This window comes from Schistocerca gregaria, chromosome X, assembly GCF_023897955.1.
Source record: "Schistocerca gregaria isolate iqSchGreg1 chromosome X, iqSchGreg1.2, whole genome shotgun sequence".
Classification (NCBI taxonomy): Eukaryota; Metazoa; Arthropoda; class Insecta; order Orthoptera; family Acrididae; genus Schistocerca; species Schistocerca gregaria.
The window spans coordinates 582,857,461-582,872,464 of record NC_064931.1 but is presented as its reverse complement, the minus strand read 5'-3'; the positions used below and the strand labels follow the sequence as shown (position 1 = coordinate 582,872,464).

The 15,004-nt window shown below is 40.2% G+C and overlaps 1 protein-coding gene across 1 annotated transcript; it reads right to left on the bottom strand.

Annotated features, from left to right (window-relative positions):
* Nucleotides 1-13,552: 13,552 nt before the first annotated feature.
* On the bottom strand, nucleotides 13,553-14,239 carry LOC126298219 (zinc finger MYM-type protein 5-like). Its single transcript, XM_049989524.1, has 2 exons — nucleotides 14,209-14,239; nucleotides 13,553-14,148 (listed from the first exon to the last, which is right to left on the bottom strand). Exons 1-2 carry the CDS (start codon nucleotides 14,237-14,239, stop codon nucleotides 13,553-13,555), a joined length of 627 nt encoding a protein of 208 aa, XP_049845481.1.
* Nucleotides 14,240-15,004: the final 765 nt, after the last annotated feature.

Below are 15,004 nucleotides of genomic sequence, written 5' to 3'. Positions count from 1 at the left end.
AAATAGTCAGCGTATACCAAAGCAGGTAGAACTGCCATGTCTGTAATAGAAAGAGTAACTTTGGAGGGTCAACCTAACTTCTACGAAAACATCACATCAGCCCCAGACATCTCACTTCCACAAGGTTTCTTGACTTCGTCACTTCATCGAAATGATTTAACATACACGTTCTCCAATCAATCAGAATCGAGGACAGATTGCTGTTTATCAAACCCCACAGACTGAACAACTGGGAGTGGACGTCTTTTTTTCGTAGTTTTGATACTTCCATAGTGTTTTTTAAATCCAGCGAACACAGTGGCAAGTTATATTTGGACAGCCAAGTCAGATGAGTTTGTGTAAGGACATTCGAGCCTAATGCTACTCATTTCCAACGTATGTTTTCATGCATAACTATCGTAGACTTAACACCCAGATCATACGAATTTACTGACTACGGCATCATTGCTGTATACTGGAGTATGAAAGTTGATAGATAACTGTGCAGCACGTTCATTTGGATTAATTCTCGGACATACACGTCTGCACCAAAGTATACTAGACAGCTTCCTATCCCCGTGTGGTTAACCTATCTATGTATTTCAGAACATCGATAAGTGGTCACAAGCAGTGTGCCAGCCTATTTTCACAAGCTCTACACTGCATTCTGACATGTTAAATAGTTCACTACGCCTTGCCGTTAAATACATGTCCAAAAATGTAAGCTCTCCCATCACTTTTTACTGACGGCAGGCACATAGGATCCTAATTCCCCATCTCAGTTTCTACATGACAGTGCTATCACGACCAATAATACTGATGCAGCAAACTCCACTCTTCACTCCTACTATATTTCGTAAGACACCCGTCATGCTGGAAGATTTTTTTAAAATGTTACTCAGAGCCTCCACAAGTGAGAGAGGTTTCCTACCCTACACACGAAGGAAACTTAACACACAGTTGTGGGCAGAACAGGAATGGGGCAGACTATGAATTACCGTCCAATACACAACGTTACCGTTGATCACGACAGGGATATGTCGTAGAAAGGCTATATCCAACATTTTCCTCCTCTGACGTGGCGTTTCTTGAACTGTGGGTGGAGTACCCATCGCCCATCTGAAAACTCTCTATGTGTTGCATCTCATATATTCGTCTCGACAGTGCTGATCATTTCTCTTTTTGATGATTTGACGACTTATGCATGTATAGCTCCATGTTTGTGTTGTTCGCTGTGTGTACTAGGTTCCTCCCCTTTTCCTGTAACTGGCACATCTAGAAAGGATAGTTGTCGGTCCTTGTTTTGCCTGCGTCGTGAATTTTATGTTGGTATGGAAACTATTGTGGTGTCCTGGGAAGTAACTGAACTGTTCCTTAATATGAAGGTATCGTCGATGTACATCCGCCGCTCGAACTGCTTATAAACCAACCAAGTCGGGAGGCTGCTGTTCCGTCTATTAGGAAATTGACGGATGTTATACGTCTTTTAAGTCGTAAACGTACGTATCCTGAACAGATTTCCCGTGCCAGTCGCGCTTATTTGTAGTAGTAGCGGTTTTGGTTGATGTGACTATGTCTCACTAGGGAACAGAGTGAGGAAAAACGACATGAATATTTTTTTTTGTTGGTTGTTGGGTTGTTTTTAGGGGCGGAGACCAAACAGCGAGGTTTGTTAGTTGATACACTGAGTTACCATCCATGTCCTGCTCCATGAAATTGCACACGGAGAAACAGCAACATCTTATGAGGAAATAAACATCATGATCAGTAGCAAAAAGAGATATAACAGTGTTATTGTGGTTTACAGTAGCATCAACACATTCCTAGTAGCTTTCCTCTCGCACGTAGAAGTCATGTTCTGATGTTAGGTAGTTTTGCTCATGTGTAGGATAATATGTCAATTTCGTCCTAACACCACATCTATAGAGTCCCTACTTGTCACACTATTAAGGCAAATATATGTACCATCAGTCCACTCTCCTACAGAACAAGCTAGAGAATGGCTTACGTCTGTTCAATACCTTCTTTCTTCTACGTAATACTTGTGAAATAACATTGCTTGTGAGAGTCAACCCTATGTTCAACTGTCCGCCCCCGGTGGCTAAGTGCTCAGCGCGCCAGAATGTCAATCCTAAGGGCCCGGGTTGGATTCCCGGCTGGGTCGGGGATTTTCTCCGCTCAGGTACTGGGTGTTGTGTTGTCCTAATCATCATCATTTCATCCCCATCGAAGCGAAGGTCGCCGAAGAGGCGTCAAATCGAAAGACTTACACCCGGCGAACGGACTGCCTGACGGGAGGCCCTAGTTACAGTGGGAACACTGTCCAGTATTGGGAGACGTGTTTCGCCTGCTTTAATATAGCGCTTCCGTGTAATACTTACATAGTCTTTGTTGAAGGACGTGTTACGAACTTCCACGTAGTTTACCGGGGGTCGGAGGGGGAATTAATACCGAATGCAGGCAGAGAATATTTTTTTAGCTTTTATCGGTCTTGAGTGTCCGGTTACCCTCAACCCACCTCAATCCCCTGCATTTTATAGCATTTTTCTCTAATTTGATGTATTCACACTCAATTTATGTAAACTTATATGGGCAACTAATTTCCTTTGTGCGTCTTCACCCAAGTACGATGATGGTCCATACCCTGCTTTCTTGAAATTGTGCGTAGCAAGTCTTCTCCTTAATGTTCGTTCTGGTATATTTTTCATTTGAGCTGCTTTCCTTTTAGCATAACCTTCTTCTTCGACTAGTTTCACTGCCTCTAATAGATCTTCTGCAGTCCATTTTCCCCTGTCTGTTGTCTTAATGCGTTTTCTCAGCATTTTTCTGCCAAATAAAAACTAATGGATTCCTGCTAGCATTGGAAGTATTGCGGCATCTGTCCCACAGTAATGGTGCGTCATCTGCCCGTTTTCCTAGGGACAGATGCCGCACCCACATTCTCACCAAAGATGTTATCGGAAGAAGCCATTACTAGACCGACATAACATACAATGTTTCTACTGCACAATCTAAATACAAGTTATAAATTACTAGGCGCGTATCTACTAGTACATACTATTAAAAAGGAATCGTGAAAATTTTCCTTGCCTTACCTTCGTCTCGAAACACTATTTTCTAAAAATTTCTACTCTATTTTCCGCTCCTGAAGTACGAAAACTTGGGACTAAACTGATCTCACCAGCGGTTACAACAACAATGAGCGTCGCACGCACAACAATGTCCGCTGACGAATTTCTTGCAAGTGCGGCGTCTGTCCTCCCGCGTCGTATGTCCTGTTTTTACCTTAATTTTGCTAGGTTTCGTTTCGTAGCTAGATGAGGCTCAATGAGTGGTGCGGATGATGGATATATTGGAAACTCAAAGTGTGGAAACAGTCCGCATACTGCTCCGACGCACCAGAGCGCTTGTCTGCAGACCTTCAGACCCCTGTAGCGCTGCACTTGATGAAAACCCAATGTCTGCAAACAGTTATAAATGTTGATGTGACTTCCACTCCATCGTGTAGGGATCTGCAATAGGGAATTGACATTCCTGTTGCTGCTCATATATTTTTTTCCATAAGTATGTGCTCTTATTGCTTACCAGATGAGCTTCGCTACTTCTGTATATGCCTTCAACTCTGATACATACCCATAATCCTGCTAGGACATCTACAGTCTAGAGATTTCAAGTATTTTCTTACCCTAGTAATAAGTTATTCGAAGTTGACAGTGTGCCGACTGCACTTAGCATCATGCGCTGTAAGGGATCCCCTTGTTCCTACCTACAGAGTGTTTCTCGCCGGCAACGTCGTTTGCAGACGAACAGTTAGCAAGTTACACTTTAGAATCGTAGACCTCCACCGCTGACAGCTCTACACACATACACATAGAGACTCTGCATGCATATCACCAATCGCGAAGTCTTGATTTCAACCACTTGTACATCATTTTCGGCGTGTTACTGCCCTGCAAATAGTGAAATAATATTCGAAAACGGTTCTGATAGGGGTGTAGCCACATTTAAATTCCTCCTACTAAGGAGCCTAACATCTTCGAAAGAATCTGTATTACCAGTATTTATAAGAAGACCCTTGAAGATACACTATTACGACACATAATCATCTTAATCCCGCTATTTTGTGTGTGAGGTGTCCATTGGATGGAGGGAGACAATCCTTCGTGAATATTATTCTTATGTACGAGATAGAACAGCACATTAATCAGACGGTAAAGATAGCATTGTACTCCAATGGATCCAGTCACTACCGACCACATATTATAACAGTACTCAAGAAGTACAGCTTTCATTCTTATACCTTGCGTGTACCATAGTAAGCAAATAACTACAACTACTCAGACTATAATAGATTCAGGTACCACATGTCCCATGTGATCAAGTTGAATGAGGAAGAGAATGTTTCTTGAGAAACATACAACGAAAGATACAATTATTTGATAACTACTTCAATGGTTGTAATTTCCAGTACTTAACTTCCTACTGTAATGTACAGACAGTAGGTGCTATTGAGAGCCAGCTGTCGGCTAACGTATTAATACTCCTCTTGTGCAGTTCATGTCAAATCATACTTTCTACGTTCCACTACTCTCTTGTATCTTATCAGCAAAAAAAATTTCAGTATCATGTAAATCCCAACTGTTAACTTCTTTTATTAACCATGCTAATACTTGGTACAATTTTGCCTAATTGGTCTGGCGACCATTTCCATTTAAGTTATTACAATTTACTTGACTTTTAAGAAACGTTGGTTCGAATCCCTTTTGTTCTGCTACTGCTTCCTTTCTGTAGAAATCCGTAGAGAAACAAAATTAGTCCGATACCTTCCCATTACGCAATCAAAGTCAAATAAGTATCCTTACAGAGGAGTGATATTAACGAAACATTGCTAATTTATTTGTTGTCGGTAGTGTATAAGGTTAACACTATGACATTCTCAGGGAAAAACAAAGGTGATTTAACCCCATTCCAATAAGATGTAGTCCTTATTCATTTTCAGCTACATTCCTGAAGCTGAAGCATGCTCCAGGATGGTGTTGAATGAATAAATTAATCGTTTTCGGATGTTGTTGTATGAAAATACGTACAGTGCAGTATAGATGCTCTGTAGGTTTATATGAATGAGCAATGTTCAGACAGATGTTTAAACAACCACAACCTCATTGAATCACTAATCTGAGAGTTGAACTTACGCTCATCCACCGAGTTATCATGATTATTACCGCTTCTACAGAGTAACACAACTGAACGGATTATTGACACGTCGCATTCAGAAGAAGTAGGCAAAAAGTATGGACTACTATGCATGAAATACATAAACAGAATAACAGTTGCTTATCCACAATGCATGCGAGACTACCTCACATATTGAAATATGAATTATAAATTCAGGGTCATGAAAGAATATCGACATAGAAATTTGTTGCTATATACGATAATTCATAAAAATTAAGTAGTCTCGTCGGTGCCATTTACTGAGCGGTGAAGATACTTTGGGGTATCTCACTTCGACGTCTCAATTAGATCATTAGCTTCTGATGTTTGTGACGGAAAACCGTGTATAGAAAACAATGAGATAACATAAATAATAATGAGCAACCAATCACTACGTTACACAGCCTCAATGCATTTAGAATGCAGATCACACCTTATCCTTAATCACAGGGATGACTTTCCAACTGAACTACTATGTAATTGAGAATGAGTTTACCTGTAATAAGCCTTAATTAAATCATCGAACATCTAGGAACTTCTCATATCGTTCAATGAGTCGCAACACACTCAAAGAGGACGATTCAAATCAAGCTATTGGGTATGTATAAGGTTGAGCTACAATGCAAGTCTAAGGATATAATATAATAGTGGGCTTAAGTACCTCTGGCGCTCCAGATATTCGAACAACTCTGCAAGGAGAGAGACTCTTGGTGTATAGCCGAAATAAAAACTACACGGATAATTGCTTGAGCTGGGGGGTTGTTGGCGAGAGACAGAGTCATGGTCAGCCGGTCCGTTGAGTTAGGTTTGTAGAGTGGGGGTGTCTGGTCTACTGGAATAGGTCCTGAGTCATTAATTTATGTCCTGTAGCTTTATTATACAACTGGGATCCCTTTGTAATAAAAAAAAAAACACTATAGCGACAATGCAGATTACGAGTCTTGTCTTCACTAACAGGAACACGTGTCTAAAGATATAGGAGCAGGTACATAGTTGCTGACTGCAGTGTACCGTATCGTTTCTGCATGCTTCAAACACATGCACAACAGACCTTATTCACCAAACCTGAAGTGATAACACCAAATAGTTATGAGCCTTGAGTCTATAATACATCATGTTGTGCCCCCTGCCAGTTCAATGACATAATTACAGCAAGAGGGTTTAAAAGCAAGATTTGCAGAATGGTTTCTTATTTAGACGATGAAAATAAAGGTGCGCGAACGGTCTGCTGCCATATAGTCTCGCTGTGGTTAGGGGCTGCCACAACTCGTCATCATTAGCTTGAGAGTTATTTGTAATTGACAAGCGCTCCATTATGATTTAAATCGCTTGGTCAGAAAGCCAGTAATTTACAGAAGGGGCGAAAACAGCGCTGATCAACGGTGGAAACTGAATAATTCATTAGCGATGTAGTCTGTTTAGTTATTTGCTTTTGCTTGTAGGAATCTTAGTGCGACATTTCTGAGGTGAATTTCTTTCAGTGTTGAGAACATATATATAAGCGGAGGGGTTGGGGCCGCCTACAACTCGCAGCGAATCTTTTGCTTGTGTGTGTGGGGGAGGGGGGGGGGGGGGAGAGGGGGGGGCAGGGGGAGGGAGGGGGGCAGCAATTCATCCTTAAGGGCGCGCCCGCACGCACACACACATACACACACACACACACACACACACACACACACACACACACACACCGCCCTGCCATCTGTAGATCACCGGAGAAGCTTCGCTACTACTCCACTACACGAGAAACAGAAAGCATATAATCTACATCTACATCTACGTTTATACTTCGCAAGCCACCCAACGGTGTGTGGCGGAGGGCACTTTACGTGCCACTGTTATTACCTCTCTTTCCTGTTCCAGTCGCGTATGGTTCGCGGGAAGAACGACTGCCGGAAAGCCTCCGTGCGCGCTCGTATGACTCTAATTTTATATTCGTGATCTCCTCAGGAGGTATAAGTAGGGGGAAGCAATATATTTGATACCTCACCCAGAAACGCATCCTCTCAAAACCTGGACAGCAAGCTACACCGCGATGCAGAGCGCCTCTCTTGCAGAGTCTTCCACTTGAGTTTGCTAAACATCTCCTTAACGCTATCACGCTTACCAAATAACCATGTGACGAAACGCGCCGCTCTTCTTTGGATTTTCTCTATCTCGTCTGCCAACCCGACTTGGTACGGATCCCACACTGATGAGCAATACTCAAGTATAGGTCGAACGAGTGTCACGTAAGCCACTCCTTTGGTGGTGGACTACATTTTCTAAGGACTCTCCCAATGAATCATAAAAGAAGGTTGTATACATGGAAGAATCCTGGAGATACTAAAAGGTATTAGATAGATTATATAATGGTAAGACAGAGATTTAGGAACCAGGTTTTAAATTGTAAGACATTTCCAGGGGCAGATGTGGACTCTGACCACAATCTCTTGGTTATGAACTGTAGATTAAAACTGAAGAAACTGCAAAAAGGTGGGAATTTAAGGCATGGGATCTGGATAAGCTGAAAGAACCAGAGGTTGTACAGAGTTTCAAGGAGAGCATAAGGGAACAATTGACAGGAATGGGGGAAAGAAACACAGTAGAAGAAGAATGGGCGATGTACTTGAGGACAATATTATGGAAATGGAAGAGGATGTAGATGAAGACGAAATGGGAGATAAGATACTGCGTGAAGAGTTTGACATAGCACTGAAAGACCTGAGTCGAAACGGGGTCCCCGGAGTAGACAACATTCCATTAGAACTACTGACGGCCTTGGGAGAGCCACTCATAACAAAACTCTACCAGCTGGTGAGCAAGATCTACGAGACAGGCGAAATACCCTCAGACATCAAGAAGAATATAATGATTCCAATCCCAAAGAAAGATGTGAAAATTACCGAACTATCAGTTTAATAAGTCACAGCTACAAAATATTAACGCGAATTCTTTACAGGCGAATGGAAAAACTGGTAGATGCGGACCTCGGGGAGGATCAGTTTGGATTCCGTAGAAATGTTGGAACACGTGAGCCAATACTGACCTTACGACTTATCTTAGAAGAAAGATTAAGAAAAGGCAAACCTACGTTTGTAGCATTTGTAGACTTGGAGAAAGTTTTTGACAATGTTGACTGGAATACTCTCTTTCAAATTCTGAAGGTGGCAGGGGTAAAGTACAGGGAGCGAAAGGCTATTTACAATTTGTACAGAAACCAGATGGCAGTCATAAGAGTCGAGGGGTATGAATGGGAAGCAGTGGTTGAGAAAGGAGTGAGACAGGGTTGTAGCCTCTCCCCGATGTTATTCAATCTGTATATTGAGCAAGCAGTAAAGGAAACAAAAGAAAAATTCGGAGTAGGTATTAAAATTCATGGAGAAGAAGTAAAAACTTTGAGGTTCGCCGATGACATTGTAATTCTGTCAGAGACGGCAAAGGACTTACAAGAGCAGTTGAACGGAATGGGCAATGTCTTGAAAGGAGGATATAAGATGAACACCAACAAAAGCAAAACGAGGATAATGGAATGTAGTCAAATTAAATCGGGTGATGCTGAGGGAATTAGATTAGGAAATGAGACACTTAAAGTAGTAAAGGAGTTTTGCTATTTAGGAAGTAAAATAACTGGTGATGGTCGAAGTAGAGAGGATATAAAATGTAGACTGGCAATGGCAAGGAAAGCGTTTCTGAAGAAGAGAAATTTGTTAACATCGAATATAGATTTATGTATCAGGAAGTCGTTTCTGAAAGTATTTGTTTGGAGTGTAGCCATGAATGGAAGTGAAACATGGACGATAAATAGTTTGGACAAGAAGAGAATAGAAGCTTTCGAAATGTGATGCTACAGAAGAATGCTGGAGATTAGATGGGTAGATCCCGTAACTAATGAGGAAGTATTCAGTAGGATTGGGGAGAACAGTAGTTTATGGCACAACTTGACCAGAAGAAGGGATCGGTTGGTAGGAGATGTTCTGAGGCATCAAGGGATCACCAATTTAGTATTGGAGGGCAGCGTGGAGGGTAAAAATCGTAGAGGGAGACCAAGAGATGACTACACTAAGCAGATTCAAAAGGATGTAGGTTTCAGTAGGTACTGGGAGGTGAAGATGCTTGCACAGGATAGAGTAGCATGGAGAGCTGCATCAAACCAGTCTCAGGACTGAAGACAACAACAACAACAACAACAACTCCAAATGAATCTCAACCTGGCACTCGCCTTACCAACAACTAATGTTATATGATCATTCTACTTCAAATCGTTCCGCACGCATACTCCCAGATATTTTACAGAAGTAACTGCTACCAGTGTTTGTTCCGCTATTATATAATCATACAATAAAGGATCCTTCTTTCTATGTATTCGCAATACATTACATCTGTCTATGTTAAGGGTCAGTTGCCACTCCCTGCACCAAGTGCCTCTCCGCTTCAGATCTTCCTGCATTTCGCTGCAATTTTCTACAGCATCATCCGCGAAAAGCAGCATTGAACTTCCGACACTATCTACTAGGTCATTTATATATATTGTGTAAAGCAGTGGTCCCATAACACTTCCCTGTGGCAAGCCAGAGGTTACTTTAAAGTTCGTAGACTTCTCTCCATTGAGATCAACATGCTGTGTTCTGTTTGCTAAAAACTCTTCAATCCAGCCACCCAGCTGGTCTGATATTCCGTAGACTGTTACGTTGTTCATCAGGCGACAGTGCGGAACTGTATCGAACGGCTTCCGGAAGTCAGGGAAAATGGCATCTACCTGGAAGCCTGTATCTAATATTTTCTGGGTCTTATGAACAAATAAAACGAGTTGGATCTCACACGATCGTTGTTTCCGGAATCCATGTTGATTTCTGCAGAGTAGATTCTGGGTTTCCAGAAATGACATGATACGAGAGCAAAATACATGTTCTAAAATTCTACAACAGATCGATGTCAGAGATATAGGTCTATAGTTTTGTGCATCTGCTCGACGACCCTTCTTGAAGACTTGGACTAACTGTGCTCTTTTACAATCATCTGGAACCTCCCGTTCCGCTAGAGACTTACGGTACACGGCTGTTAGAAGGAGGGCAAGTTCTTTCGCGTACTCTGTGTAGAATCGGATTGGTATCCCGTCAGGTCCAGTGGACTTTCCTCTGTTGAGTGATTTCAATTGCTTTTCTATTCCTTGAACACTTATTTCGATGTCAGCCATTTTTTTTTGTTTGTGCGAGGATAGAGAAGGAACTGCAGTAATCTCCGACTGTTGTAGCGGCCTCTGCCTCCTTGGGTCTGACAAATAGTCAGCTCACCACTGCCATAGTCCACCGACAAGGAGATTTCTGCCTCGCTAGAGGAACGCAGCGTTTGTGTTTTTGGCAGAGCCCGCTTTAGCATTAACGCCGCCCCGGACAAAAAAGTTAAAATGCCGCCCCTCGACAAGCGCGCAACCAAGGGAAGCGTTGGAGTCATGATCCACATATTATAATAAAATATTTATACTTCTGATTTACAAATTTCTAGACTTTGTCACTTTATTATTATTATTATTATTATTATTGATGTTAAAGTTATACTCATTTCACACAAAATGACTATTCCGAATCATGATCCTCTCAAAATCGAAAGCCAGGATGGAGAACTTCTCCAGCCCGAAAACCTCCATCCGCCCCTACTCCTTGTAATTAGGTAATTTAAACTACTACGAAGTCTTTCGCGACGGAGTGCTTGCATAAAGAGTTCTCGGTTTACTTGCCGCGCCAAATTTGGATAAAATCCCAAGGTTTCGATGACTGCCTCCGTCATCTTCGTCAGGGGTAAAACTGACTGTCGTGGACCATCAGCGTTGTCGGCTGGAGAAGCTGCTCTTGAAACAGTCACAGCCGCTAAGTAATCTGGCTTTTCTACAACGTTGTCATGACAAGGAGCGGAAGCCTCACTGGTCCACGACAGTCAGTTTTACCCCTGACGAAGATGACGGAGGCAGTCATCGAAAGCTTGGGATTTTATCCAAATTTGACGCGGCAAGTAGACCGAGAACTTTTTATGCAGCTAATTTAAATACTTTATTTAATGAAATAAAATTTAAGTCTTTTAAATAATATGAAAATCATGTATTTAAATTGATATAAGTTACAAAATTACATTATGTTCAAGGAAGAAAGTGACACATCACTGGAATAAACGAGTACAGCACAATCTCATAGTTACACAATTTACAAAAGTTAGGCAAACATACAAATAACACTGAAGACTTTAAATGGAAACAATATACGAACCTACATCCTGTCTAAGAAACTAAATGATGCATCATTAAAATAAACAAGTACTGTAATATCATTAATACGATTCTTAATATCGGTGTTTCTCGCTTAGTAAGTCCTTTTTGGCGACCACTTCATTTTTAATGTTTCCCAATCACCTACACAGAACAAGGCAGTTGCACATTATTCGTAGTGCGTTCAAAATTGTCGGCCGTCTGAAACGTAGTAATGTCATTCCCTATACATAAGGTGCAAAGTAACTTACACTATAAGAGATTTGGTAACTAGGTATAATTTTTAAGTTTTGATTTCTGGATTTTTCAACCCCATAATACACAACGCAAGACGATTTATACCCTATAAAAGGATACAAGCTATGAAGTCACGAAAATCTTTTTCCTCACTTTTAATTCTGCGAACTGTTTAATTACCGTTCTTTAAGTTTACTTCATCCTCTATTTCATGCTCAATCGACAACATGGCCAAACCATTCAATCGATTTTGCTTAGCTGTTGGGCTCAAAAAGTTCTTTATTTGTTTTAATTTGGAAAAACTCCTTCCCCCACTTGCAACGCTTACAAGCAATATTCTTAGCGCAATGCTAAGGTTTGGAGCAAAATTTAGGTTTTCCTTTTTAAGCCAAAACGCAGAAACAGTAGATATTTCTTCTGTTAATTCTAAGCCATTTATATTAGCTGATTCGCTATCAGTTAAAATAATTTATAGATTTTTGCAGAAAATTAATTCTTCTTTAGACATATTTTTTAACTCATGTATGCCATACAAAAAGTGAAATTAGTTGTTATGTTGATTCAGTTGTCCAAATCTAAATTCTAATACAGTAAATGCCTTATCAAGCTTCAAGAAGAAGAAACCTATTTGTAGTTTTATTTTACATCTTCGATCGGTTCATCTCTGTTGTTCATACAAGAAACTTTTTACTTCTTATTCTATGCCGTGGTACTGTTGACTAAAAATTGCTTTCAATGTCGATTTCGTTAACCGGTTCTCCTGGATCTACAAAAGTTTGTTCAAAAGACTCATTCGATCGAAGTTACTGAAATAAATTCTTAGAGTTTTTTTCAGAAGGTCGAGTGCAGTTGGTGACTCGAAATCTTTTGTATGCAGAAGCTTACTTTTTGGATTTATACACTGTAGTATTTTATGCCATGTGACTAATGAACATAAGAACTTTAACTGTTTATTACAAGTTAATAAGCCTGAAGCTTCTTCTCTAGTGAGTTATCAGTATTACCATTTTCAAATATGTTTAACAAAATATCGCACACATTTTCAATCTGAAATATTAGAGGCTATAAAGCCTCCATTCAACTATCTCATCTAGTATCACTTAAATGTTTCAAAATTAATCCTTGGACTTGTTTCAGAAGTATCGTCCAGCGAAAAGTAGATGCCGAAAAAATAAATATATTTTCTGGACAATATTAAAGGAACTGGCACCTTCCAAGGATGCCTTTGGCGTATCATTAACCACTAGGTCGTGCAAGTGGTTCGCACAAGGTACGTAGAATGCTCTTGGATTTAAGTTCCTAATCCTAGTTTGCACTCCTGATTTACCACCCCTCATATTAGCTCCGTAGTCCTCTGATATCCTGTACATCTAATCTCAGTTCACGAAGCTCTTCAATTAAAATTTCTGAAAGTTCTTCACCCATAGGTCTTCCAACTGGAAGAAACCCTAAAAAGTTTTCATTAATTTTCACCACCTCATCAGAATCGGCTTTGATAATCGAAACATACGTGATTATAAGAGTCATTTGTTCCACCTTACTTACATCTGAAGGGCAATCCAAAATTACTGAATAGTATTTGGCCGTTTTAATGTGATCAGTAATGTGAGATTTAATAGTATGATGAAGGTGGTTAATTATTTCATTTGGTATACTTTCAAGCTTTGTTTTCCTCCTTGCTAAGTATTCTCCGAACGTGTTCCTCCATTACAGGATCAAATTCAGACAGTCAATCAACATTTTTTTAAAAATTCCATTAATGTACTGAAAGGGCTTGTCGCTTGTGCCTTGAACAGATAAAGAAATTTTACCAAGCATTTTAATGATTCATACTATGCGTAGCAGCATTTGGTACCAGTGATTTATTTCTGCATTATTGACTCTTTAAGCAGCTGGGTCTATAGTTTGACTGATTTTTAACCTTTGACTGAATTCTAACCAAGATTTTTGAGCCTGAATTTGATGTTTAGAAGTTTCGTGCTCTGTTAAAGTTTCAGCAATGTGCTTCCAACTCATAAAAAGTTCTTTTGAAAGAGAACTAGACATGTAGCCGAAAAGTTTATAACAGAAACTATACATGCAGTTTTTTGAAATAGAGTAAACTAACCAGTCTCTTGGGACTTGCTCCCCATTTCTTAAACGACGAGTATAATACTCTGAACTAAATTTACGACCAGTGACATCACACGGAAATCTATAATCATACAAAGGTTTAGGTGGACCAAGTGTCACCAAAAAATTTCTCTCTGCAGCTCCTACAATTCTAGGCCACGATGCAGGATCCGAGTTCAAGGACGGCGGATTACTTTCAGTCGGTGACAATGAGTTGACAGTTGGTTTGGAAATACTCTTCTTTAGTTGATCACCACTACTATCGTGAAGTAATATATCTTCATTTCCTTGCTCTCCGTCCGGATTCGATGCTTGAGCTTCACACTCCGTTGTTTTGGGTCCACCCGAGCGACCTTCTAAAAAACTGGCTAAAGCTCCAGTTTATTTCTGTATATATTGCTTTTCCAATCTTCTCCTTTTGTACTGACAGCCAGACAGCCTTTCACGTCCATCAGACATTCTGAAATACTAATATCCTAGTAAAAATGTGTACTAATAAAATAATAGACGAGGAAGCAGAAATAACTTCGTACTTCTATAAACTGCTAATTGAATGGGCTTTTGTTAACAGGGTAAATGAGATATTTTTGCTAAATTGGTTTTAATCAACTATGCATATACTAGGAAAATTGCATTTGTTTGTGTTCAGCTTCAAATGAATTCTCCTGACATAACAGATCCGCAGTTGCAAAGCTGCAAATCAGAAAAAGTTGTAAATATTTCTGTAAATGCGTTGAAGAGGGGATTCTTGGTGAAGTATGTGTAAACTATAAGTGGTTATGTGCTTTCGTTAACTTTTGATTTCACAATTAACATATCACTGCCAAAAGTTACTGTAGATTAGCTTTTATGTATACATCAGACACCAGTCTTTTTTTGCGTGCATGATACTAGAAATGTAAAGCTCTTCTCCATATTTACCACTAAGGGTATGCCAACAAAAAATGACCAGAGGGGCTTTTGTTATTATTTGAGAAGTATACAAACCAATTTGGAAGAGATTCCACTCTTCAGTAACAACTGTGCTGGACAAAGGAAAAAAATGCATTGTCTAGACTAGACCAACATTCTTTAAACTCTCATCAACGGACCGGTTCCAATCCACGAAAATTTCATGCCAGTCAATCAACAACTTTTCTCTTGGTGACTACGACCACACCAACAATGTTTTCTAATATTGTGTTTCTCTTTTTTGCCGATACAACACACATCTATTCTGGAGTC